The 24,480-nt window shown below is 42.3% G+C and overlaps 1 protein-coding gene across 3 annotated transcripts; it reads left to right on the top strand.

The window, feature by feature from the left end:
- Positions 1 to 1,686: 1,686 nt before the first annotated feature.
- PBLD (phenazine biosynthesis like protein domain containing) lies at positions 1,687 to 24,171 on the top strand. 3 transcript variants are annotated; one of them, XM_078077652.1, is made up of 10 exons: positions 1,718 to 1,806; positions 8,077 to 8,130; positions 12,980 to 13,079; positions 13,440 to 13,538; positions 16,163 to 16,272; positions 16,358 to 16,387; positions 18,917 to 19,005; positions 19,276 to 19,454; positions 22,131 to 22,193; positions 23,261 to 24,171. In XM_078077652.1, exons 3-10 carry the CDS (start codon positions 12,995 to 12,997, stop codon positions 23,371 to 23,373), a joined length of 768 nt encoding a protein of 255 aa, XP_077933778.1. In that variant the 5' UTR covers positions 1,718 to 1,806; positions 8,077 to 8,130; positions 12,980 to 12,994; the 3' UTR covers positions 23,374 to 24,171. The 3 variants fall into 3 exon arrangements, with proteins under 3 accessions (XP_035969757.1, XP_035969758.1, XP_077933778.1); XM_036113864.2 differs by lacking the exon at positions 8,077 to 8,130 and having other exon boundaries at positions 1,687 to 1,806; XM_036113865.2 differs by lacking the exons at positions 8,077 to 8,130; positions 16,358 to 16,387 and having other exon boundaries at positions 1,687 to 1,806.
- Positions 24,172 to 24,480: the final 309 nt, after the last annotated feature.

Here is a 24,480-nt window from a genome sequence, read left to right on the forward strand (position 1 = left end):
AAATAATTCAATGGCCAACAGACACATGAAAAATGCCTAACATCACTGGGCATCAAGGAAATACAAATCAAAACCACGATGAAATACCACCTCACACCCGTCAGAATGGCTAAAATTAACAAGTCAGAAACGACAGATGTTGGTAAAGATGCAGAGAAAGGGGAACTCTCTTACACTGTTGTTGGGAATGCAAGCTGGTGTGGCCACTCTGGAAAACAGTATGGAGGTTCCTCAAAAAGTTGAAAATAGAGCTACCATATGACCCAGCAATTGCACTACTGGGTATTTACCCCAAAGATACAAATGTAGTGATCCAAAGGGTCACCTGCCCCCCAATGTTCATAGCAGCAATGTCCACAATAGACAAACTGTAAGATGAGCCCAGATGTCCATTGACTGTTGAATGGGTAAAGAAGATGTGTATATACACACAATGGAATACTGCTCAGTCATCAAAAAAAATGAAATCTTGCCATTTGCAACGACGTGGATGGAACTAGAGGGTATTATGCTAAGCAAAATAAGTCAATCAGAGAAAGACAATTATCATATTATCTCACTCATATGTGGAATTTAAGAAAACAGAGGATCATAGGGAAAGAGAAGAAAAAATAAAACAAGACGAAATCAGAGAGGGTGACAAACCATAAGAGACTCTTAATCATAGGAAACAAACTGAGGGTTCCTGGAGGGGAGGGGGCTGGGGGGATGGAGTAACTGGGTGACAGGCATTAAGGAAGGCATGTGATGTAATCAGCACTGGGTGTTATATAAGACTAATGAATCACCTGACCTCTACCTCTGAAATTAATAATACACTATATATTAATTAATTGAATTAAAAAAATAAAAATAAAGGGTTTTACACCTCCCTGGAAGGAGCCCTCCACCCTTTCTCATGTGATAGTTAGATGGCAAAAACTAGATTGGTGACAGGTGCCTGGAGGGTTAATCAGATTAAAACAGAGCCAACAAGCTGCTAAAACCCCTAGACTTAGAAACTCTAGTGGCAACCCTCTCGGGTCCCCTCCCTCTTCAGGATCTCTGTGCTAAAGCTCAATAAACTTGGCTTTGCTGCCCACCACTCTTTATCTGGTCTACCTCTTCATTCTTCGTGCAGTGTGACCAAGAACTGCGAGAACTGAAGGAAAAGAAATCTTGCAACATGTCCCCTTGGACATTTCAAGCACTTCATTAAAAACATAACCTAAGCTAGTTTGGCTACTCTAAGAAATGATATGATTATGTTCTTAAGTATACATTCAGTATAAATATCAATGCAAAATTTGAAAATTAAATATCCTATTAATCCAGTATTTTATTTTATTTTATTTTAAGATTTTATTTATTTATTTGACAGAGAGAGACACAGCGAGAGAGGGAACACAAGCAGAGGGAGTGGGAGAGGGGGAAGCAGGCTTCCCTCTGAGCAGGGAGCCCAATGCGGGGCTCGATCCCCGGACCCTGGGATCATGACCTGAGCCGAAGGCAGATGATTAACGACTGAGCCACCCAGGCGCCCCTCATCCAGTATTTTAAAACAAATTCAATTTAGAGACTTAAATATTAGGGGATCACCTATCTTTAAATGTAGGTGTACTGGAGTCATTGCTTGACCTGGGTCGTTGGTTGCTTCTGTACACCAAGTAAAACATTAACTTCCTGATTTTTTGCAACAAGTAGAAGTAGAGCAGGCTACCAGCAATTTTGAGAGCAAGAAAAATGAAGCTCCCTGTTTTTGTAGTAGATGCATTTACAGCAAAAGCATTTCGTGGGAATCCTGCCGCTGTTTGCCTCCTAGAAAATGTAAGTACTTGGTTTTGAAGTGCAGTATCTGAAATTCTAGATTCCTGTAGAACCAAATATTTCCTACAAAAAAAAGAAATTAGATCCACCTGTTTGTCTTTGGTTCGTGTTCTTTGTCAAATGATATCAGCAATGTTCATGCCTGCGAGTTGATTTTGACCAAACTGTATGATGAGAATGCTTGCACCCAGATACTTCAAGTCTGGAAAAAGAAAGATTTATGTAAGGAAGAACTAAAACCAATTAAAAAAAAAATACACAGAACTCTTTGCTAGCCATCAGGTTTTCATTTAGCGAGCACCAAATGTGAAGGCAAATGAAATTAGATGAGTTTTATGTGACTGAACATTGCTGATATTATATTTAACGTAAAAGATTTTAGCTGGATATCTTTAACCTTACCTATTTCAGACAATTAGAAATTCTTTTCAGGACAAGCAAAAAACATTTTGCAAGGAATTAAGTTATTAAGTAGAAGGAAGGAATTAAGCTCTAATATAGGGAGAACTGTTTCCTGAAAGTCTCATTTTTAAAAATGGCTCTTGAGGGGCATCTGGGTGGCTCAGTTTAAGTGTCTGACTTTTGATCTCAGCTCATGTCTTTTTTTTTTTTTTTCAGCTCAGGTCTTGATCTCAGGGTCATGAGTTCAAGCCCCGATGGGGCTCCATGCTGGGCATGGAGCCTACTTAAAAAAAAAAGAAAAGAAAAGAAAAGAAAAAAAAAAACAGCTTTTGATTAGGATAAGTTTTTTTTTTTTTTTTTTAAGATTTTATTTATTTATTTGACAGAGAGAGAGACAGCGAGAGCAGGAACACAAGCAGAGGGGGAGTGGGTGAGGGAGAAGCAGGCTTCCCGCCGAGCAGGGAGCCCGATGCGGGGCTCGATCCCAGGACCCTGAGATCATGACCTGAGCCGAAGGCAGTCGCTCAACCAACTGAGCCACCCAGGCGCCCCTGATTAGGATAAGTATTAACAGAATAGTTAAATATTCATTTGTGTTGGTACCTGGCTATTAGGAAACAAGCCAAGGAGCCCTTCCACTCAGAGCAATTAGTTCAAGAGTAGATTATCTGAGAATTATTTCAGAAATACAGTAAGCAATTGATGGTTTTAAGTAAGTTTTACTAATTTGGGTAAAGTGTGTGTTGGGGACTTCAAGTGCAGTGAATGTCAAGCTGCACATGAAAATCACCCAAGGAGCTTTAAAATTCCTATGCCAGACTCTCTGGGGGTGGGAGCCAGGCAGCACTGTTTTTTAAAGTTCCCCAAGTGAGTCTAGTGTGCTCTCAAGACGGTGAATGGCTGGGGTTTTACTGAGATGGATGAATACTGTTGGTTGAGTCCTTGGTACACTTATTTTCTCCCTCAAGCAGAGCAGCAAAATGGTGATGAAGAGTCCTCGTCTCACCTTAAGAATACATTCATTACACAACCTTGCAGCTGGCATTTTCCAACCATAAAATGCGGAAAGTAATAAAGTTAATAGGCTTTATCAAGTAACACAAGAGCTTGGGAGGATTAGTGAGAGAATGATTAACAAGCAGATTCTGAATCGTGAACATTCTTTAGAAACAAGCTGGCAAACAACTTCATGTCAAGGAATTGTGGAAATGACTGAAATTGCTTGTCAAGAGTCTTAGTATATTTGTTGCATGTCTCCATGTAGTATTCTTGAAGAGTTCTGAAAATAATTTCAAGTGATTTTCATATTCAGTTTTCACCAGATGACAAGAATTAGCATTATTCTTCAACTTATTCCTTTTACTTTCAGTACACTCACTGCACACCAGAGCCTTTCTCTCTCTCTCTCTCCAAATATATTTTATATGTTGTTTATATATTTGGAAAAACTAGGATACAAAAGTTTTTTTTTTTTTTTTAAAGATTTTATTTATTTGACAGAGAGAGACACAGTGAGAGAGGGAACACAAGCAGGGGGAGTAGGAGAGGGAGAAGCAGGCTTCCCGCCGAGCAGGGAGCCCGATGCGGGGCTCGATCCCAGGACCCTAGGATCATGACCTGAGCCGAAGGCAGACGCTTAACGACTGAGCCACCCAGGCGCCCCAAAAGTTTTTTTTTTTTTTTAAGATTATTTATTTATTTATTTGACAGAGAGACACAGCGAGAGAGGGACCACAAGCAGGGGGAGTGGGAGAGGGAGAAGCAGGCTTCCCAGTGAGCAGGGAGCCCGACGCGGGGCTCGATCCCAGGACCCTGAGATCATGACCTGAGCCGAAGGCAGATGCTTAACAACTGAGCCACCCAGGCGCCCCAGGATGCAAAAATTTAAGCAAAGAACTTAGCATAGTTCAAAGCGATCTGCCTCAGTAAGAATGGAAGAAAGAAAAAGAAAATAAGGAAGTCCATGATTCAGGGATACTTTCTAGAGAGTCTCCCAATTCACTTCCGAGCTTTGGATCTATGGTACCAGGCTAATTTGGTGGCCTGTCAGGGACAACTGAATAGATAATCTTTGGTGGCCTGTCAGGGACAACTGAATAGATAATCTAAAGAATAATTCACTAGTTTTCAATTCTGTGGATATGAGAATCCTGTTCTCCTGGAGGCTAATTTGGCACTTTCCCCAATTCATAATCAATAAAAATTCTAGTGGAAGGATAAAATGTGGTTTATGCCCTTGGATTCTTTTTTTTTAAATTTTTTATTGTTATGTTAATAACCATACATTACATCATTAGTTTTTGATGTAGTGTTCCATGATTCATTGTTTGTGCATAACACCCAGTGCTCCATGCAGAACGTGCCCTCCTCAATACCCATCACCAGGCTAACCCATCCTCCCACCCCCCTCCCCTCTAGAACCCTCAGTTTGTTTTTCAGACTCCATCGTCTCTCATGGTTCCTCTCCCCCTCCGATTTTCCCCCCTTCATTCTTCCCCTCCTGCTATCTTCTTTTTTTTTTTTTCTGGGCACAGTGGACGCCTGAAACACCTAGAGAGAACACAAGTAAACTCAGGAAAATATCAGAGACAAATAAATGCTAAACCTTATAATGTTGCCCACAGTTCAGTAGGTGTTTAGCCTATCATTACCGTATTCTACAAATATTTATCGACATCTACCACAAGCCAGCTTTGGGGTAGGGATAGGAAGTACAAAGATTAGTAAGTTTGTCTGCCCTTGAGGTGCTCAAAGTCTAGTGAGAGAAACAGACATGGAAACCTGATCATTATTCAATAGTTACCACAGAGGTTAAAAGATCTAATGGTACCAGGTACAATAGGGACTCAGAGAACAGAACAGTGTTGGATTTTACAGAGGAGAAACTACTTCAGATTTTAAGTGAAGGGCTTCAGAGGAATATTCTTTTTTTGTTTTGTTTTGTTTAAAATTATTTAAAAATTTGACGAGATGAGACTAATCACAAAAAAAAAAACTTGGTGGGGGCGCCTGTGTGGCTCAGTCGTTAAGCGTCTGCCTTCGGCGCAGGTCATGATCCCAGGGTCTTGGGATCGAGCCCCGCATCGGGCTCCCTGCTCGGCGGGAAGCCTGCTTCTCCCTCTCCCACTCCCCCTGCTTGTGTTCCCTCTCTCGCTGTGTCTCTCTCTGTCAAATAAATAAATAAAGTCTTAAAAAAAAAAAAAAAAACTTGGTTGTCAGACTAAAGACAGGCAATTGCACTTTGAGTTGTTTGAATACTTGAAAAAAGGACCTCCTCCTCCTCCTCCTTCTTTTTTGATAAAAGACTTCTGGAAGGAAAGGAAAGTAAAAAATTCTGGGTAGCAACATTCCAAGAGCTTCTAGAATATTATAAAGTTTGTTCTGTTTTCTTTTCTAGACAAGTCCATTTTTAAATTTTCACGTGAGTAACATAACACTGTACATTAGCTGAAAATAAAAACAGATTAAGGGCTAAATGGAACATGGAACAGATATTTGAAAAAAAAATTAAAACCTTAAAAAATTGATGGTGTCCTCAAGTGCCTGAAAATCTATTTGACAGTAAAGATCATGTAGAGGCATGGAAAATATATAGAAACAATATTTTAAAAAAATATTTTTTAGGGTAGGAGGGGCAGAGGGGGAGAGAGAGAATCTTAAGCAGGCTCCATGCCCAGCACAATGCAGGGCTCAATTTCACAATCCTGAGATCGTGACCTGAGCCAAAATCAAGAGTTGGACGCTTAACCAACTGAGCCACACAAGTGCCCCTAGAAATGATATTTAAAAAAAATATTTTATTTATTTATTTGAGAGAGAGAGAGCAGGAGGGAGAGGGAGAGAGAATCTGAGGCAGACTCTGCACTGAGCTCAGAGCCCGACATGGGGCTTCATCCCACGACTGTGAGATCATGACCTGAGTCGATACCAGGAGTTGGAGGCTCAACCAACTGAGCCACTAGGTGCCCCTAGAAACAGTATTTTTAAAAAGGAAATAGATATGTTACTTTGAAGGCTATATAAAAACTACAGGAACTCATGACCAACTACTTGAATAGGTCAGAGGGCTGGGGTAATGCTAAAGGGTGATATGTTGTTTACTTCTCTGTCAACCAGCTTTAATCAGTGAAAATAACAGGGGTAGGGAGCCCATCTTTATTCTTCATATTCTACAAAGCCTCAAGTTGTTTTGTTTTGCTGTTCTTGTTCTTGCTGTTGCGTGTCTGTGTTTATGTATATGTAGGTGTGTGTTTAGGGTGGGGTTTCTCAACAGCGGCGGTGTTGAGATTCTGGACGGGGTAATTCTTTGCTGTGTGCGGCTGTCATGGGCAATGTTGGCGGAATCCTTGGTCTCTGCCCACTAGATGGCAGCAATCTTCCCTTCTCCCTCCTGTCACGACAACTAAAAATTGCCTCCAGCTGAGAACCACTGTGTCAGAGGACCTTTTCTTTTCTTTTCTTTTTTTTAAGATTTTATTTATTTATTTGAGAGAGAGAATGAGATAGAGAGAGAGAGCATGAGAAGGGGGAGGGTCAGAAGGAGAAGCAGACTCCCTGCTGAGCAGGGAGCCCGATGTGGGACTCGATCCCGGGACTCCAGGATCATGACCTGAGCCGAAGGCAGTGGCTTAACCAACTGAGCCACCCAGGCGCCCCGAGGACCTTTTCTAAAGATTTTATTTATTTACTTATTTACTCATTTATTTAAAGAGCATGAGCACGGCAAAGGGCAGAGGGAGAGAGAGAATCTTCAAGCTGACTCAGTATCGGGCGCGGAGCCTGATGCGGGGCTTGATCTCAAGACCTTGAGATGATGACCTGAGCCGAAACCAAGGGTTGGACGCTTAACCAACTGAGCCTCCGGGGCGCCCCTCAGAGGATCTTTTCTAAACACCAGTTTATTCTTGGGTTTTCCTGTTAAAATTATCCATAAGAACAACTTCGCTGTGTGCCTACTGTATACATTTGTCCCAATTCAGCTGGCATTTACTGGCTATGTACCATGTGCTGGTCGCTACGCCAGGATCAAATATAATATTCACATCTATGCATTTTTATTCTTTGAAACACTAACCCAATCATTTCCAGAGACAGCAAGGAGGATTGGCTTTGCACTTTTAGAGGAATGCCTAGTTTTAGTTCCTAAACTACTTGCTGTTCCAGTTTTCCTGGTTAAATTTAGAGAGTAACAAAAGCCTTAAAAAAAAAAAAAAAGCGTCTTTGCAGCTTGGTATGTTACGTATTTAAGGAAAACCGAGTATATAGCAACACTGTGTTCAGTTTGTGCTTTAACTCATTTGGGAAAGCTTATGATGCAGTGGCTATTTCCAAACTTGGTGCCCTTCCTTAGAGGATCCCTGGCTCTGTGGGTCAGAGGCTCCTGGGGGTTCTAGGGGGCTTCACTGGGTCAGAGGCTCCTGGGGGTTCTAGGGGGCTTCAAAGTTATATCCCATTTTTATGCCCAGAAAAGGCATGATGAAGAGTGCAGAGAAGATTTTTCCAGGGCATTGAAGGTTTTCTCTTGCCCAGTATTTGAGGAAAAAGAGCAGTGCAAGGGAGGGGGAGATGCTGATGTGGGAATTTATTTCACTGACTTCTAGAACATAACTCTCAGCTATGGCTATGGGAGCAATGACTTCAGGCAAGTTCAGCCAGATACTGTGCTAAAGTGCTTTTTATATGTTATCTCATTTAACCCTTACATCGACTCTAAGAGAGGGTCTTTTTGGGTTTTTTTTTTTTTAAACTAATCTCCATGCTGGGCTTGGACTCACAACCCTGAGATTGAGAGTCAGACGCTCAACTGACTGAGCTACTCAGGCACCCTTAAGTTTAGGTCTTATTATTATTATCATCCCCATTTTACAGATGAGAAGACAGGCAGAGGAAGGTTAAGTGGCTGACTTCAGGATCCCACCACAGGTCTGTGTGACTGCAGATCCCATGCTTTTAACCCATTGTACTTACTACCAGACTAGGTGTCCTCCCCTTTTATGTTCTCCCATGGCATCCCTTACTTTCCAGTTGGTAGCATGCGTTGCTCTTGGTGTAATTCATTCAGTGCCTGTCTTCCTCACTAGACTGCATATTCTATGAAATCTTACCCTATTCTTATTCCATGACACATGGCTTAGCACATGAGAGGCACTAAATAGCTATCTGTTTAATGAAAGTAAATCTATTAATTAAATTATGGCAAGATCTCTTTCTAAGAGTTCTAGCTGACTAACAACTACTGATCTTTTATTGTCATTGGTGAGTTGGGGTGGTGGGGTGTGCAAAGTGAGTACAAGCTTTGAGTTCTATGATGGAGCTAGAGAGACTAGGCACCCATAAGAATCATCAGGAACCACTGAACACGGCCTGCAATTTGAGTGCTGCGTTGTATGGACATAACTTCAAAATAGGAAATCCAAGTGCTTCAGAAGGAATTTTCCATTTCTTCCTGGATGATTTAGATCTTTCCATATCCAAGTGCTTTTCCTTTGCTGGGATCTATTTATAGCAGAGGGACAAATGAACAAGGACTGATAGCAGGACGGTCATGTTTAGGCTGTCATATTTCCAAGCTGCCACAAGATGGGAGTATTTTAAAACTTTGCTCTGATTTTCTGATCATTAATGTTTGTGGGCCATATGATGATGAAACCTCAGTGTCCCAATGCAGCACACTGGAACTCAGAAAAACAAACATGGCTCTGTCTTTGCTGTCGGAAATTTGACTCATGAGATTGCCAAAGGGAAATGGATATTAAAGCAAGAGAATTCACAGTTGTTGGTGTGTAACTGTTATGTGCTGCATTTGAAAATAAACAACTTTAGTGTAAAATGAAAAAAATGACTGAAACAAAAATTTAGTTTTTTGCCTGAATGCAGTCTCTTTTGTTTCTCAAGCTCCCCAAATTGAAGCAACTTTAGTCTTCTAATGATTCACCATTATCTTGGCCTTTGGTTCCAGTGTAGAAATTCGGCTGCCTGTGATGCATATTGAGGACGGCTACTATCAAACTTTCTACGGTGTCTCTGGTCCCTCAGGCAAATAGCAAGTGCGTTTTAAGTGTCCTGGGACAGAGATTAGTTACAGAAATTCAAATTGCAATTGGTACAATACACCAAGGTAGAGAGGACGGAAGAGCTGATGGCCAGTGAAGTGTGTATTCTAGCCGATGTGCAAAAAAGCCCAACTGCAAAGAAATCCATTAACAATAGACGGTGAGCTTGGCTACAATGGGGGATGCCTTAATGCTTTTTGAGACTCTTGTCCTAAAGGTGGAGGGAAGCAATAGACCAGGAAAGGAAGGACGAGGATAGGGAGTTTGGCCAGATCACAGGAAGGACTAGCAAGCACTGCAGGTTCCTGCAGCCACAGCGGCAAATCCAGAAAGACCAACACAGGCTTTTATTTATCAGCCCTTCAATCACCACCGAGGCCTGTGATTGCACACTCTGCAGGAGGGACTTAATTGGCTCCCAGCTTCTCTCAGGTGTTGTATGCCCAGGCACGTGGGCCAGGTTCCACACAGAACATTCAGTGAGCCGAGAGAAGTGCTTCTTAACATTGTTGCCCTGTTGGCTGGGATGCCCAGCAGATCCCAGCCCCTCTACTCAGGGGGGACGACTCACTCCCCGGGCCCACAGGTGTGGCAGATGTTCATGCCGCTTCATTCCTACCATCCTGGTTCTCCTTACCTCCGCTCACAGAATCCTAGCGTGTCAAAGATCTAACAGAAGGAGAACAGAAGCGAGGTCAAATGACTTGCCCAAGAAGCAACCTCAACTCAAAGCTCTCTGCCCACATTTTCCTGTCCAACTCAGCCAAATATGCTCTTTTTTTTTTTTTTTTTTTTTTTAAAGATTTTATCCATTTATTTGACAGAGAGAGAAACACAGCGAGAAAGGGAACACAAGCAGGGGCAGAGGGAGAGGGAGAAGCAGGCTTCCCACAGAGCAGGGAGCCCGATGTGGGGCTCGATCCCAGGACCCTGGGATCATGACCTGAGCCGAAGGCAGACGCTTAACGACTGAGCCACCCAGGCGCCCCCAAATATGCTCTTTTTCTAAGTCCACCTCACAGCTTCATCTTTAAAGTCCTAGAGTATTTATTGTCAAATCTATGTGTCTCAATTACATACTCTCTGGTGTTGCTCACTGGTACTTTCTGATTCCCTGCAAGATGCTAAGCCCCTTGAACACGGGGTCGTATCATAACCACCAGGGCTTCTAAACTTTAATGTGCACATGGATCACCTAGAAGTCTAGTAAAAAAAAAAGGAAATTCTAAATCAGAAGGTCTGGGGTGGGGCCTGAGACCCTGCTTTTCTAAGGCGTTCCTTCCGTAGTGGTGTTCTACTTAGCACAGCACTTGGTAGCTGACTGCTGCTTTCCTTTAGAAACGCTGCAGGAATCCGTCTTATCTGATAGACATTGGTTTTCCTGTCTGCAGTGTGTTCAAGGGGTAATAAGAGTTTGTCTTTGTTATGGGGAGGCAGAGTGGTGTGGCTGCTTAAAACATGGGTTTTGAGCCACTCGAAGTAAAAGCTAATATTTACCAAGTACTTGCTTTGTGTTAGGTACTGTGATGAGCACTTTATATGCATTATTGGATTTAATCTTTTGAAAGAAAAATGCTAAGTAAAACACAAAACCATTGTGTTATGTTTGGGCTTTCAGACAGTAAATATCAGTTGCTTAAGTCATTTCTCTCTCTCTAGGACTCCACATCATCTATAGATTTTGAAGACAGTGCCCTTTTAAGAAAAGCTTAGTAAGTCCGCTAGGATTTTTATATCAGCTGATAGTTTATTTATTTATTTATTTAAAGATTTTTATTTATTTAAAGATTTTTATTTATTTATTTGACGAGAGAGACAGAGTGAGAGAGGGAACACAAGCAGGGGGAGTGGGAGAGGGAGAAGCAGGCTCCCCACTGAGCAGGGAGCTTAACGACTGAGCCACCCAGGCGCCCCTCAGCTGATAGTTTAAAAATCATGACTGATTTGTCACAATAACCAGCGTTTTGTGCCTTATATGAATATGTGGAAAGTGTTTCAAAAGAATTTGAATCAACTGAAAGATAATGGGTGTTTAACTTGTATAAGTCAGTTAAGTGAATTATGAATTTATTAGTATAAAGTTATAAATCTTATTTCTGGGTTTCAGGGGCTCAAGAATACTAAACTTGGCCAAAGCAAAAAGGCATTTGTCTTGAGACTTCTTTAGAATTCAAAATATAACTAGCGAGTATTTGTTGATTAAAAATTTGATTTTCATTCTCTAAAGGAAAACTCATATTTCTGACCCATTTTTTTTTCTTGAGTTAAGAGGAATGTGTGTGCATGTATATATATGTATTTGTGTGTCTCCACAGGAACTCTTTCACCTAAGTACTATTGTCCTCATTTTAAAGGTGTGGAAACTGGAGCTCCATGAGATTAAATGACTTGCCCACTCTTGCACTGCTACTAGGACCTGACCCAGGATACAAATTCACATTATTTTCTTAACCATTTATTTTGAGAAATTAAGAACTACAGAAAAATTTCAAGAATGGTACAATGAACATCCTATACCTTTCCTCTAGATTCACTGGTTGTTACCATTTACAAAGCCCACATTCTTAACCACTCTACCATTTATTTGGCATATTGTGACCTTAGGATATTACACAACCTCTCTGTGATTGATTTCTTTATATGCAAGTGGATAAAAATATCTATATTGAGAGTTTTATTTTTTTTTAAAGATTTTATTTATTTATTTATTTATTTATTTATTTACTTATTAGAGAATGAGCGAGAGAGAAACAGCATGAGAGGGGAGAGGGTCAGAGGGAGAAACAGGCTCCCCGCTGAGCAGGGAGCCCAATGCGGGACTCAATCCCAGGACCCTGGGATCATGACCTGAGCTGAAGGCAGTCGCTTAACCAACTGAGCCACCCAGGCACCCTATATTGAGAGTTTTAAAGATGAAGATGAAGTGGGGTACCTGGCTGGCTCAGTCGGTAGAGCATGTCACTCTAGATCTCAGGGTAGTGAGTTCAAGCCCCATGATGGGCATAGAGCTTACACATACAAAACAAGTAAAAATGAAGATGTAGTGAATAATGTATTCTCCCAGCAAATGTTTATTGAGCTCCTACCATTCTGGGATGAATACAAGGTATAAGTCAGAAAAAAGCAAGATAGTACATTGTATGCCCTCATAAACTCAGATGTTGGGGGACAGACAGTGAAGGGACACAGTGGGTAAATTCAGGTGGTCTAAGCACTGGGAGGAGACAAAGCCTTTAGACAGAGCAGCTGGAAGGCTTCCTGGTGGAGGTGACCTCTAGCCTGAGGCTTGACTCATAAAAGGGAGTGAACCGTGTATAGATGGGAGCAGAATGGGCCAGCCAACCTAGAGTGGATGCTGAAGATCTTTTTATTCCACAAAAAAGGGAGATTGTGGAGTTTCCCTTTGTGGAGATTGTTTAGAAGAGAACATATGCTCTCAGGTAGACGAGATAATAATCTGATAAAAGATAGGGCTGGCCGGTAGGTTTTTCAGAGTCTGTTCTAGCTTTGTGCATCTACAGCTCTTCATGGAGAGCTACAAGCATAGAGTTCTGAGAAACAATCTTTGTAAAAGTGTCTTGACTTCCTTGTCAATTATTTCCTTTGAGGCATGTAACTTTTAATATTAATAAGCTGTGTTATTAACTAATGGCAGTTGCTGTCCAAGGAAGTCTGATTTGTGTTTCTGGAGTCTCAGTGAACTTTTGTTTCTAATTTAGAAATTGGATGAAGACATGCATCAAAAAATTGCAAGAGAAATGAACCTCTCTGAAACTGCTTTTATCCGAAAACTGCACCCCACTGACAACTTTACACAAAGTAAATATGCTTTTTTTTTTTTTTTAAGCCATTCTTGGACGGTACCAGAAACTGCTTTTCCAGTGGGGGAATGATATTTCAGAGAGATTTGCATGCAGACAGGAGAGAAGGTGGGGAGATTCTGATTTGGTTTTCAGTTCGTCTGGGGAGAGCAGATGTTGAGTAATTCGAATGTTTCAGCTCCAGATCTGGCACCGGGGAGCCCTAGGATGCTGGCCTAGACTTCACTCTTCCTTCACAATGCATTTCAGCTATTAATCATGCTAGGGAAATATTGAGAAAAGAATAAGAAAATGAAAAGTTTGTGACCCACTTGTATGGGAGTGATCTCGTCTCTCGTTGGCTTTTCCTCCTCTGAAGGTTCCTGCTTTGGATTGAGGTGGTTTACGCCGGCGAGTGAGGTTCCCCTCTGCGGCCACGCTACCCTGGCTTCCGCGGCTGTGCTGTTTGACAAGATAAGTAATGTGATTTTCTTTTATGAACCTGTCACTGAGCAAATAGCAAGTATTTTTTAAAATTCTCACTCTTTGTGATGAATCAAAGTCCCTGCTATCAAGACATTACAGAGTCTATTCATGTCATTCATGATGCTGAAACAAATACAGCCCCCTGAAACTTTGGCCTTTCTGACTATGTGCCAGGCCTGTTGGAAAGCTCTGGTCGTTGCTCCCTAGAATGCCATTTTATTCTGAACGGGAGCTCTCTGGTCTCTGACCAACACAGGAGGGGAGCTTGCAAGACACAATAGGCGTCTCACATGATGTGGCATCGGGGAACCATAAGTCACATTTTGCTCCAAATATGTCCCCACCCACACTGAGATTCATTTCACAAGAGCTGCTTCTTCTTCTTCTTCTTCTTTTTTTTTTTAAAGTAAACTCTACGCTCAACATGGGGCTTGAACTCACGACCCCAGGATCAAGAGTCACATGCTCTATGGACTAAGCCAGCCAAATGCCCCTCACAAGAGCTTCTTTACTTTGAAGTTTAAAGATTCATGAGCCATGGCTATATACATTTCCCTTGTGAAGAGAGGATGCTGCACCTCAGTCCTACCAGTTTTCATCTTCGCTACATTTAGCATAATAAAGATCAGGGCTCTGTGGCAATGAGGCAGAGGAGAGATGCCCAGAAATGCCCTAAAAGTGGAGATGGAAGCAGCCATGAATAGGTGTAGACTACAAACAGAAAGTTAAGCAAGGAAATATACAGGATGATACGACAGAGTGTAAGAGTGTAAGTGGGGAGAGCGGCATTGGAAAAGGAGGTTCTCTGGGGAGTTACTTAGATGGGGAGGGTACGGGGAGGTGTTACAGGGCAAGTTCCCCTGGGAAGCACATTGCACGCTGGGAGAATTGTGGGCAGTATTCTTGGAGTCAATATTGGCAGGGAGTAAAGAAAGCAGAATAGAACAGAGGGACACGTTGAACTGCGAAGTGGTAGCAACAAAGAAAGGCGCAGGCCAAATCCACAGGGAGATCTGAAACTGCAACGATCCTTCAAGTAGTATAGTTCCAAATAGAAACAAAGGTGCAGGCCTTTATACCCTCCATTGATCAGCCTCCGATGCCCAGAAAAGCAGCCTGACTTTGGGTAAAGTAGCTCTACTCACCCAAGGGCGATTCGCAGAGTGGGACTCAGCTGAGAGCAGTCAGTCACCAACACCCCTGGCAGCTGGGGCAGGGCCTTCAGGCTGCGCCTGAGAGCAGGTGCCTCCTTAGATGCATGCCTCTGTATTTCCTTGCCTCGCTAGTCCTGGCCTTCAGAGGGGAAGGTTGAGATGCTGGACCGCAGCATCCACTAGAGAAGGGGACCGTCAGGCTGAAGAATATCAAGCCATGTGTGCAAAGAATTCGAGTGGGAGGAGGAGTATTTGGGCAGAGGGAGCAGCAGCAAATGCAAAGAGTTTCCCTGGGGCTGGAGTTTCCCTGGGGCGGGGGGGGGGGTGGTGACCGGCAGGAGATAACATTGAGGCCCCTCTATAATGTAATCCATGATATGTCTTAACAAGATAATTTTGGTTTCTGTGGATAGGGGACAAGAATGAGGGCAGGCAAATACCCTGAAATATTGCTTAGGAACTCAGTCTTGAAAAAAGATTTTACTGAAGTTGGATTGAGTGCCTTTTGAAAACCCCACATTGTTTGGTGTGGGGCAGAGATTTGGAATAATAGCCTTCAGATCGATCCCCCACAGGGTGGTCTTAAGGTTTGATAAGATAAAATATGAAAAAATGAAAAATTGCAAATAATGATGTCTTCCACCATTTATAATGAGAAAAATTAAACTTTGGGCTCTGGAGTATACATTTTATATTCAGTGAAAGTTAATCAACAATGCCAAATTTCCTTACCTTTTAGATATGGTTAAGTTTTACAGAAATATTAAGGGGGGAAAAAGAATTAGGTCACAGATCTTTGTTTTCACTGAAAATGTTACCCACACTGAGGTCAGATAAGTGGTCCAAGTTGTATCAGTAACATGAAGGGCTAGTATACCAGCATTTGCGGTCCAATTTTTAAATAAAAATTTTATGTGTAGCTTGGTTTATTTAGGGTAAGCTTGATTTGTTTCTAGTAGACTGTCATTCATAATTTGTATATTCTATTTGTCATCCCCTTGGCATATTTTAGACTGGTATTGTTTGTAACAATCTAGTATTATAGGTGGATATTTAAAATCTGCATTAGAAAACACTGTTTCATCCCTATGAGGTAGGTTTAATTATTACCCCATTTTACTGATGAGGAAATTGAGGCTTAAGGAGGTTAAATGATTTGCTTAAGGGCACAGTTAGTCAGCATAAAGGAGCTGGCCTTTGAAGCCTTGCAGTATGATGTCAAGTCCAACCAGTTTTGTTCTTGGTTCTCAAGGGAGAAGCTGGTGGGGGCTATCTCTACTCTGGACCCCAGTAACCCAAACCTGAACCCCTCCTTTCAGGAAAAGCCAGGGAATCTAAGACAATGCAGTAGTGATCAAAACAGATGTGCAAATATATAACAAAGTTTATTTTCCTATTTCTTGATTTCCTTTCAGAGAGTTTTCTGATTGACAAAGTAAGACTTTTTTTTTTTTTTTGCCAGAAAACGTGAATAACACTCTAACCTTTGTCACTCTGAGTGGGGAACTGAAGGCCAGAAGAGCAGAGGACAGTATTATCCTGGATCTACCTGTTTATCCTGCCCACCCCCAGGTCAGCTCTTTCTAACTATTGCCATGAACCGTATTAACTGACAGCTTGCGTGCCTTACAGTGGTCTTGTCTTTTTCCCCACCTAGGACTTCCATGAAGTGGAGGACTTGATAAAGGTTGGTGAAAAGAATTAAACCTAAGCTCGTGTGATTTGGTCATTTATTGTTTGAACACAAAGGTTCAGTACCATTTGGGGGCACCCGGGTGGCTCAGTCAGTTAAGCATCTGCCTTCAGCTCAGGTCATGATCCCAGGGTGCTGGATCAAGCCTGGGTTGGGCTCCCTGCTCAGCAAGGAGTCTGCTTCTCCCTCCCCCTATGCCCCTCCCCCTGCTTGTGCTTTCTTTCTTGCTTGCTCTCTTTCTCTCAAGTAAATAAATAAAATCTTAAAAAAAAAAAAAAGATTCATGGCACCTGGGTGGCTCAGTCGGTTAAGCGTCTGCCTTCAGCTCAGGTCGTGATCCCAGGGTCCTGGGATTGAGCCCCGCATCTCCCTCTGCCTCTTTCTCTCTCTCTCTGTCTCTCATGAATAAATAAATAAAATCTTAAAAAAAAAAAAGATTCAGTACCATACGACCCCCCAAAGATAGGCCTTCTATCAGTATAAGCGTTCCAGCCTAAGCTTGGATGAAAAGTGCATGGTGCATTTGAGGTGTGAATTTTAATGTTGAATCTATTTGGTGAGAAGCTTGAGCAGTCGTCCCTGGCTCTTCATTGCCAGATTAGCCTCCATGAAGGAAGGGGGAGGAGAGATTGCTGTGTGGTGGGCCGAGTGTGAAAGCAATGGAAACTGCTGCGCAGGGCGGCCTGGATTTCTGTGGTGGAGAATGAGGCTGAGGTGAGGGGCTGTGCTTTGATGGAGGAGGACAGGAAAGCTCGGGCAACTTGATAGAGAAGGCGAGATTCATAGCCTGGCTTCCTCAAGAGGTCTAGGAAGGGGTGGGCCTTCATGAGAATAACAACGATCATGCTAATGAACATTTTTGAGAGTTGCCCCTGGGCAGTACCAGGTGCTAAGCTTTTCACATGCATTATCTCACTTAACACTGTCACTGGGTGAGGTAGGCACTACAATCGTTCTATGGGGATTCCAAGGGGCCCGAGCAGCCCTGCATGACCCGGTTCTTAGTCTGTAGAGAAGGAAGGGCCCCATCAGGATCAGGGCAAGGGCTGCAGTGAGAAAACCAATTCTCACTAAATGGTCTACCCTGGGTACCGCTGGGGTGTTTCTCAGTGAATGTTCAACTACAGCATTTATAATCTCTTTAGTGTCTTGCATTATCTATGTTTTTCAAAGAGTAGAAGCAAGCATTACAGATTCTGATTTTACACTCAGCTTGGGTTTTGGAAGACAAGCCAACATTCATAAATGAACTGCTTTAAGCAAGTTGACAAGAAAATGGACAATATTCACAGTACAGACCTTGTTCATGGTAGAAAGAACCTAATGCGGTGTCTCTAAGCCTCAGGGTCAGCATTTGTAAAGTGGGGATGATAAAGGGTTATGTATCTTGAGTATTGTTGTTTTGTGTTCCTAGAAACTGGTCATAAGATTCTCAGCTGAGAATTAGACTTTCAAATTGACATCAGAATTCATGCAGAGGAGGGCTGAATGACCCCTCGGAGAAGCTGAAAGGCCCAAGAACAGACAGGCTCTGGCTGCAAGAGTTTCCATTTCCAGAGGGAGGGACATTGTTCAGCTGTGGTCGCTGGGGTAGACAGCCGAGGCACCACCCAAAGCGGAGGGAGTCTTGGCTTTGGGACCCGGAGCATCTCAGTCCCTAAAGAAGATTAGAGAACCTGAAGCAACCTAATGATAGCCAGACAACTACCATGTAATTCTCACCTGCTCTGCCTACAGCCAGTGGGGGTGCCAAAGGGTGACTTGGAGGGGCTTCCCCCACTCATCATCCCCCTCAGCACTCCAAGTCAACAAGCAAACAGACAAACAAGTGAGCAAGATTATGTGCAGTCTCAGGTAAAGGGTGAATCCAGGAATCTTTAGAAAATGTTGCTACATTACTGATCTGCAGCATACAATCTAAGTGAAAACAGTGCTTGCCACGCAGAGCAGCATTAAGATGTGTTCTAGTCCCCAGTTCCATTCAAACTGCTGGCCCTGGGTCCTTGCCATGTAGAATCTTCTAGTTACTGCTGCTGCGACTCCACATATATTATTTCATTTAATCCTCACAACAATGCTAAGAGGTGGGCCTGAGGCCCCCATTGCTACAGACAGTAGACAGTAGTGATTCAGAGCTTTGACTCCAGGGCCCCTCAGACCTGGGTCAAGGTGTGTGTGTGTGTGTCTGTCCCTGTCCCTGGGCCTAAGTCTTGCTCCTTATTTGTGAGGAAAATGCCCATTTGAAGGATTAGCGTGTTGAGGCACATAGTAATACTTGTGAACAATGCTTGTCTTCGGCTCTTAGAGGGTGAGCTCAACCCCCTTAAGGGTCTCTGGTCTCCAGAAAACTGGCCTTCCTTGGGCAACACCTTGAGTCCTGAAACTGAACTAAAACTCTTGGGATTGGGGACATTGGGTATGCCTGGCACACAGGAGATGCTCATGAGAGGCTGTTCCCCATATAGAAGATCAATGATTTGACCCAGGGCGCACTCCTGAGGAGTTTTTGGTCTGTCTCCACAGACTGCCATAGGTGATACCCTAGTCCAAGACATCCGCTATTCTCCAGATACCCGAAAGCTCCTTGTCCGGCTCAGTGATACTTACAAGAGGTAAACAAGATTTTTGGCTTCGGCAGCACTTTGGGGAGGGCTGAGAACCCAGATTTATAGCCCTGGCTTTGTCTGGCCGTGCTAGGTCCAGTCAAACCATGATTTATGCAGTCAGAGAGTTTTGTTCCTAGGGAGGAAGATATTCTACTTGCTCTCTCCTCCCCTCCTGCTGAGCCCTTTGGGCAAAAGCTGCACCCTCGCTTGCTCTACAGAGTCTGTGTAGTGGTCTGTGAGATGGGTTTGTCCTAATCCATCCCATTCATGAACCAGGTCATTCCTGGAGAACCTGAAGGTGAACACACAGGATCTGCCGCAAGTGGAAAACACAGGGAAGGTGAAAGGACTCATTCTCACCCTTAAAGGAGAGCCTGGAGGGCAGACCCAAGCGTTTGATTTTTACTCCAGATATTTTGCACCGTGGGTTGGTGTGGCTGAAGACCCTGTAACAGGTACTTTTTGACTTGGGTCCTGGGGAGGGTTCAACAGTGGAGGAAAGTAACAAATAACTCTTTAAGTGCCCTTTACACGACCTTTCAGGTTGTTTGGGTTTTGAGCTGTTTTTGTTTCCCTATCTTCCCCTCCCCATTCTTTCACTGAATTCTCGAGTGAAAACTACAGAATTAAGGAGACAGTATATATAGCAGGGTTAAACCTTCACGTCCGACAGCCTGGGTTTTCGTCCTAGCTGCCGAGCTGTTGACCTTGGGCAAATGACTTAACTTTTTTTAAAGTTTCTATTCCCCTTGTTGTGATGAGCCCTGGGTGTTACATGTAAGGGATGAATCACTGAATTCTACTCCTGAAACCAATATTACACTATATGTTAACTAACTAGAATTTAAGTAAAAAATAAAAAAATAAAAAAAACAAAGTTTATATTCCCTCCTCTATAGAGTATGAGTAATATTTCATAAGGTTATGTAAAAACAATGCATGGTAAATGCTTACCACAGTGCCTGGCACATGATAAGCACCCAATAACTCTTAGCTATTTTAATAATAATGACAGAACTGGTTCCCTGAACCAACGCTTCCAGATCTGCCATTTGCAAAATTCAGGGGCCAATTTCCACTATAGTCACAAAGCCTTTTGTTTTTTTTAGTGACCAGCCTGTGTGATCATTGGCACCTAAATAAGATTTATTTTTTGAAGGATAAATTCCTGGGTCGTAGGTGGGAGATACAGACAGGAATAGCTTTCCCAGACCTGCCCCCAAAGTGGGTGGGATGGGTTTGGGAACATAGGTATTCAAGATCTACCAACCAGAAGCAGAGGGATGAAATCAAAGACGGGCAAGAATGTGAAGCTTCCTCCTTTCATCCTCTTAGAGAAGAGTGGGCTGAGCAGAAAAGGGGGGGATGCTTGATGGAGGAGGCTGGCGGATGGGATGGTGGTCAGGGCAGAAGGAGGCTGGGAAGAACCTCTGAGGCTCCTGCTCTGAACAGAAGACAGAGACTGGGATTGTTTCAGGACTTTGACCTAGTTACTCTCTGAGAAACAAAACATGAAATTCAAAGCTCAGCAAAGCATTTTCTTAAAGACTCAGGAAAATGCCCAATGACATCCAAACAGTACAGCTTGACCCTCCCCCATGGAAAAGAAGTTTTGAGTGGATTTACATATGCTTCACAAAGATTTTAACTGCTACAGAGAGAAAGTGTTTTCCCCTGTAATAATGCTTTTCTAAAGTGGGAAGGTCTTTGGACAGTGGTGATCAACCATCTCAGCTTGCTTGAGACTGAAGGATTCCCCAGCATACAGGACCTTTGGTGCTAAAACCAGGACAGTCTTGGGCGAACTGGGATGACTGGTCATCCTAGGTGGACCTCCCATAATATTTAGTAAGTTTTCCTGAAGAAAACCCATCCTTTTCTCCCAGTTATGACTTTACATTTTGTTTCTTCATTTTAATATCTATTCACTGATCTAAAACTAGGGCACAATCAAGTGAAAAAAAAATGCCTCACTAAAATAAAGTTCTTTTGGCACTAAAAGCCTAAAAATGTTGGGTTGGTGGAAAATTGAACCTTTTGTCAGAGTTCCCAGTTTTCCTTGCATGTTCATCGTTGGAGGAAGGAGATATTTCCCTTGAAAGATTAGAGAAAAATTTAGGTGAAGCACTTGATCTTCCTACCATGGCCTGACAATGAACTGATAGACAGGACAAGAATTAAAAACTGCAGTTTAACTAATTCAAAAAGATATGTGCACCTCTATGTTTATTGCATTATGTACCATAGCCAAGATATGGAAGCATTATGTACCATAGCCAAGATATGGAAGCATTATGTACCATAGCCAAGATATGGAAGCAACCCAAATGTCCATCGATAGATGAATGGATAAAGAAGATGTGATGTGTGTATATACACATACCTACACACACACTAGAATATTATGCAGTCATAAAAAAGAATGAGATTTTTGCGATTTGCAACAACATGGATGGACCTAGAGGTATTATGCTAAGTGAAATATGTCAGACTGAGAAAGACAAATACCATATGATTTCACTCATGTGTGGAATCTAAAAAGCAAAACAAATAAACAAAAAGCAGAATCAGACCTATAAATACAGAGAACAAACTGATGGTTCCCAGAGGGAAAGGGGTTAGGGGGATGGGTGAAAAGGGTGAAGGGGAGTGGCAGGTACAGGCTTCCAGTCATGGAATGAATAAGCCACAAGAATAAGAGGCACAGCGCAGGGAATACAGTCGACGATATTGTAATAGCATTGTATGGTGACGGATGGTAGCTACACTCGTGGAGAGTATAGGATAACATACAGAGAAGTTTAATCACTATGTTGTACACCTGAAACTAAGGTGACATTGTGTGTCAACTAGACTCAAATTAAAACATTAGAAAAAAAAGACCCTGCAGTTTAATTCGGCCTGCAGAAAGTGTAAAACATAGCAGATACATTATTTGGAGGAACTTATCCATAAATTCTGTGTCTTCCTTTCTATGTCCATTCATAATTCCACACTCTGCTGTGGCCCTGGCCAACATCATGATCAAGTCATTTAAGGTTTAGTCAAACCAGATAGTTGGTTGTAATTGCTTATAAATTTACCACAATGCCACCCCTGTTTTTGTATCATAACTTTTCACTTCTTTTAAGGGTCTGCACATGCTGTTCTCAGCAGCTACTGGTCCCAGCAACTGGGGAAGAAAGACATGCATGGTAGGATAGTTTTTTTTTTTATTTTTAAAAAAATTTTCTAACTTTAAGCTAGCATTCCTTCTCATATGTACTATTGATTTGAAGATGTAATAAAATGTCATGTATCACCCATATGAAAATGAAAGGTTTTATATTGCTTCACTCTGAATCCTCTACTCAGAATATCTTCCACCCCTGTCCCCCCCAAAACACAGACACACTTCTAATACAGTAAGTGCCTAAGTATTGTTTGTTGAATAAAATTAACTGGCTGTATAACTTTAGCCCAGTGAGGTTATTTAGAATGTCACAAGTTGAGATGGGATGATCGCCAAAGTTCCTTATTGCCATTGCTAGTCACGGGATTGAATCAAACAAATTGCTTTTGAACCAAGTCCCCTAATGACTTTGAGGGGTGGAGAGGAAATAGATTGCAGCCAATAGAGGCTACACAGTTCCAATAGTCAAAGTAGGAATCTGACCCTCCAGGATGGGAGGTCTTACCTAGTGGGAGGGTCAGGCCTCTGTGACTCTGATTTGGGGATAGCAGGTTGGCTGGTCTTTCTTTGGTGAGCCTAATTTCTCCCTTATGCCCCGAACTCCAGGAAGGTGGAGACTGGTCGGTTGCTTGATAAGCACAATGAGTAAACAAGCTCCCTTTGTCCTCTTCAGACCTGGAAAGATGGGGCTCTCTCAGGAGGGCCAAGATCACCCCTCTTTATCTTTTTAAACTTCTAGTCCGTGCCTCTGTCTTATCACAGGTCCTCACTTACTCCCAGACAGAAGCGGGAAGGAAGCTATGCGTGGGGTGTGTCCGGGACATTACGGGAAGTGACAGAGGAAATGACTGAGGAAGAGAAGATGTGGAGCTGTGTGTTTTGTGGCTCAAATTGCGTTTGTGGTCCCTCGGTCCTCAGAACAGGGCAGGCTGAGCAGTGCTACGGACAGAGGAAGGAATTTATTCTTTCCACTGAGCTGGGAGGGTTCTGGAGCTTGTAAGAAGAGAGAGGTCTTCCACTATGTTCTGTGAATTAGAAAGGGTGAAGATGAACAATATTAACTCGTGACTTGTTTTATGTTTTCTTTAGCCTTTCAGTGTTCCCACCGAGGAGGAGAGCTGGAGATTTCTCTGCGTCCTGATGGGCGGGTTGACATCAGGGGCAGCACTGCTGTTGTTCTAGAGGGCACGCTGACAGCCTAGAGGTGGCTGTGGTTCGATGCTGTGATTTTGAATGACTAAGTGTTTTCTGCACAAAAAGAAATGGAAGCGGCTGCCTTTACCAAACTTGCACAGCAGTTCACTTCATCCTCACGTTAGAAATAGAAAAATGAAGACATATTAATGGAAATTTCATCATGCTTCCTGACTAATTAATTAATGGAGTTTTGGCTTTGCCCGCGAGTGTATTTGACATAGAAGTAACCAGTAACAAAGAATGATGTTGTCACCTTCAATTATGACTACCAATCACAGAATGAGGAGTACATTTATGAGGAGTAAGATCAAACCATTTAAACTTAGGTGTGAGTATCTGATAGACTATTTTGTAGCCGTTAAAAAGACGCAATAACTATGTGGAAATATTGAAAAGTATCTCATGACACAATACTAAGAAAGGGAATTACAGTGGACTACAAAATGTTAGCAATGTTATATCTATGGACAATATGAATATATATATGGACAAAGATGGGTCATGAAGATAGAAAGGTGACAACTGTTCATGTGTGTGTGTGTGGGGGGTAAGATTGGGAGTCATTTTAAGGCACCTAAAAAATTATTTCCCTTACTGGAACACACTCATGTTCAATAACTAAAAAATTAGGACATATAACAGAATAACCCAAAAACCCACATATTTCAAAAAATGTATATGTATTACTGTGGTGATAAAATTAAACTCTAAAAGCAATATAATATCTTTATCTTGATGTATAGTTTTAGAGTGTAACTTAAAAAGCATTCTTCTCTTACCTTAATAAAATTGGTTCTAACATATTTTCAATTCAGTTAAATCTGTAATGTTGAATACCTATAGTTGACTTTGGGATGGGGACTTTTTCAAGTCATTAACAGTGTTTGTTTAAGGTGATCTCATTGATGGCAATTCCCAGCCATATCAAAAACTGCAAGCTAATCAGTTAGAAATGCCCGTAGTGTCCCAATTTTTGTCACCTTACTGCTACCACGCTTTCTATTTTTATTTTTTTGCTAAGGCATGTGACAGTGAATTTATTCTAGCAGTAATCTTGTGTTTCCCCTAATATGCAATGAAGTAAACAATTCACTGGCTTCAGGGCTTTAGCT

This window comes from Halichoerus grypus, chromosome 7 (assembly GCF_964656455.1).
Source record: "Halichoerus grypus chromosome 7, mHalGry1.hap1.1, whole genome shotgun sequence".
NCBI lineage: Eukaryota > Metazoa > Chordata > Mammalia > Carnivora > Phocidae > Halichoerus > Halichoerus grypus.

What these genes read in the sequence shown, in the direction of transcription:
- PBLD (XM_036113864.2), top strand. Translation starts at nt 1,723, where the DNA reads ATGAAGCTCCCTGTTTTTGTAGTAGATGCATTTACAGCAAAAGCATTT. An exon ending in TTTATCCTGCCCACCCCCAG is followed by an intron (nt 16,273 to 16,357) that starts GTCAGCTCTTTC and finishes TTCCCCACCTAG; the next exon opens with GACTTCCATGAAGTGGAGGA. An exon ending in GGGGAAGAAAGACATGCATG is followed by an intron (nt 22,194 to 23,260) that starts GTAGGATAGTTT and finishes TGTTTTCTTTAG; the next exon opens with CCTTTCAGTGTTCCCACCGA.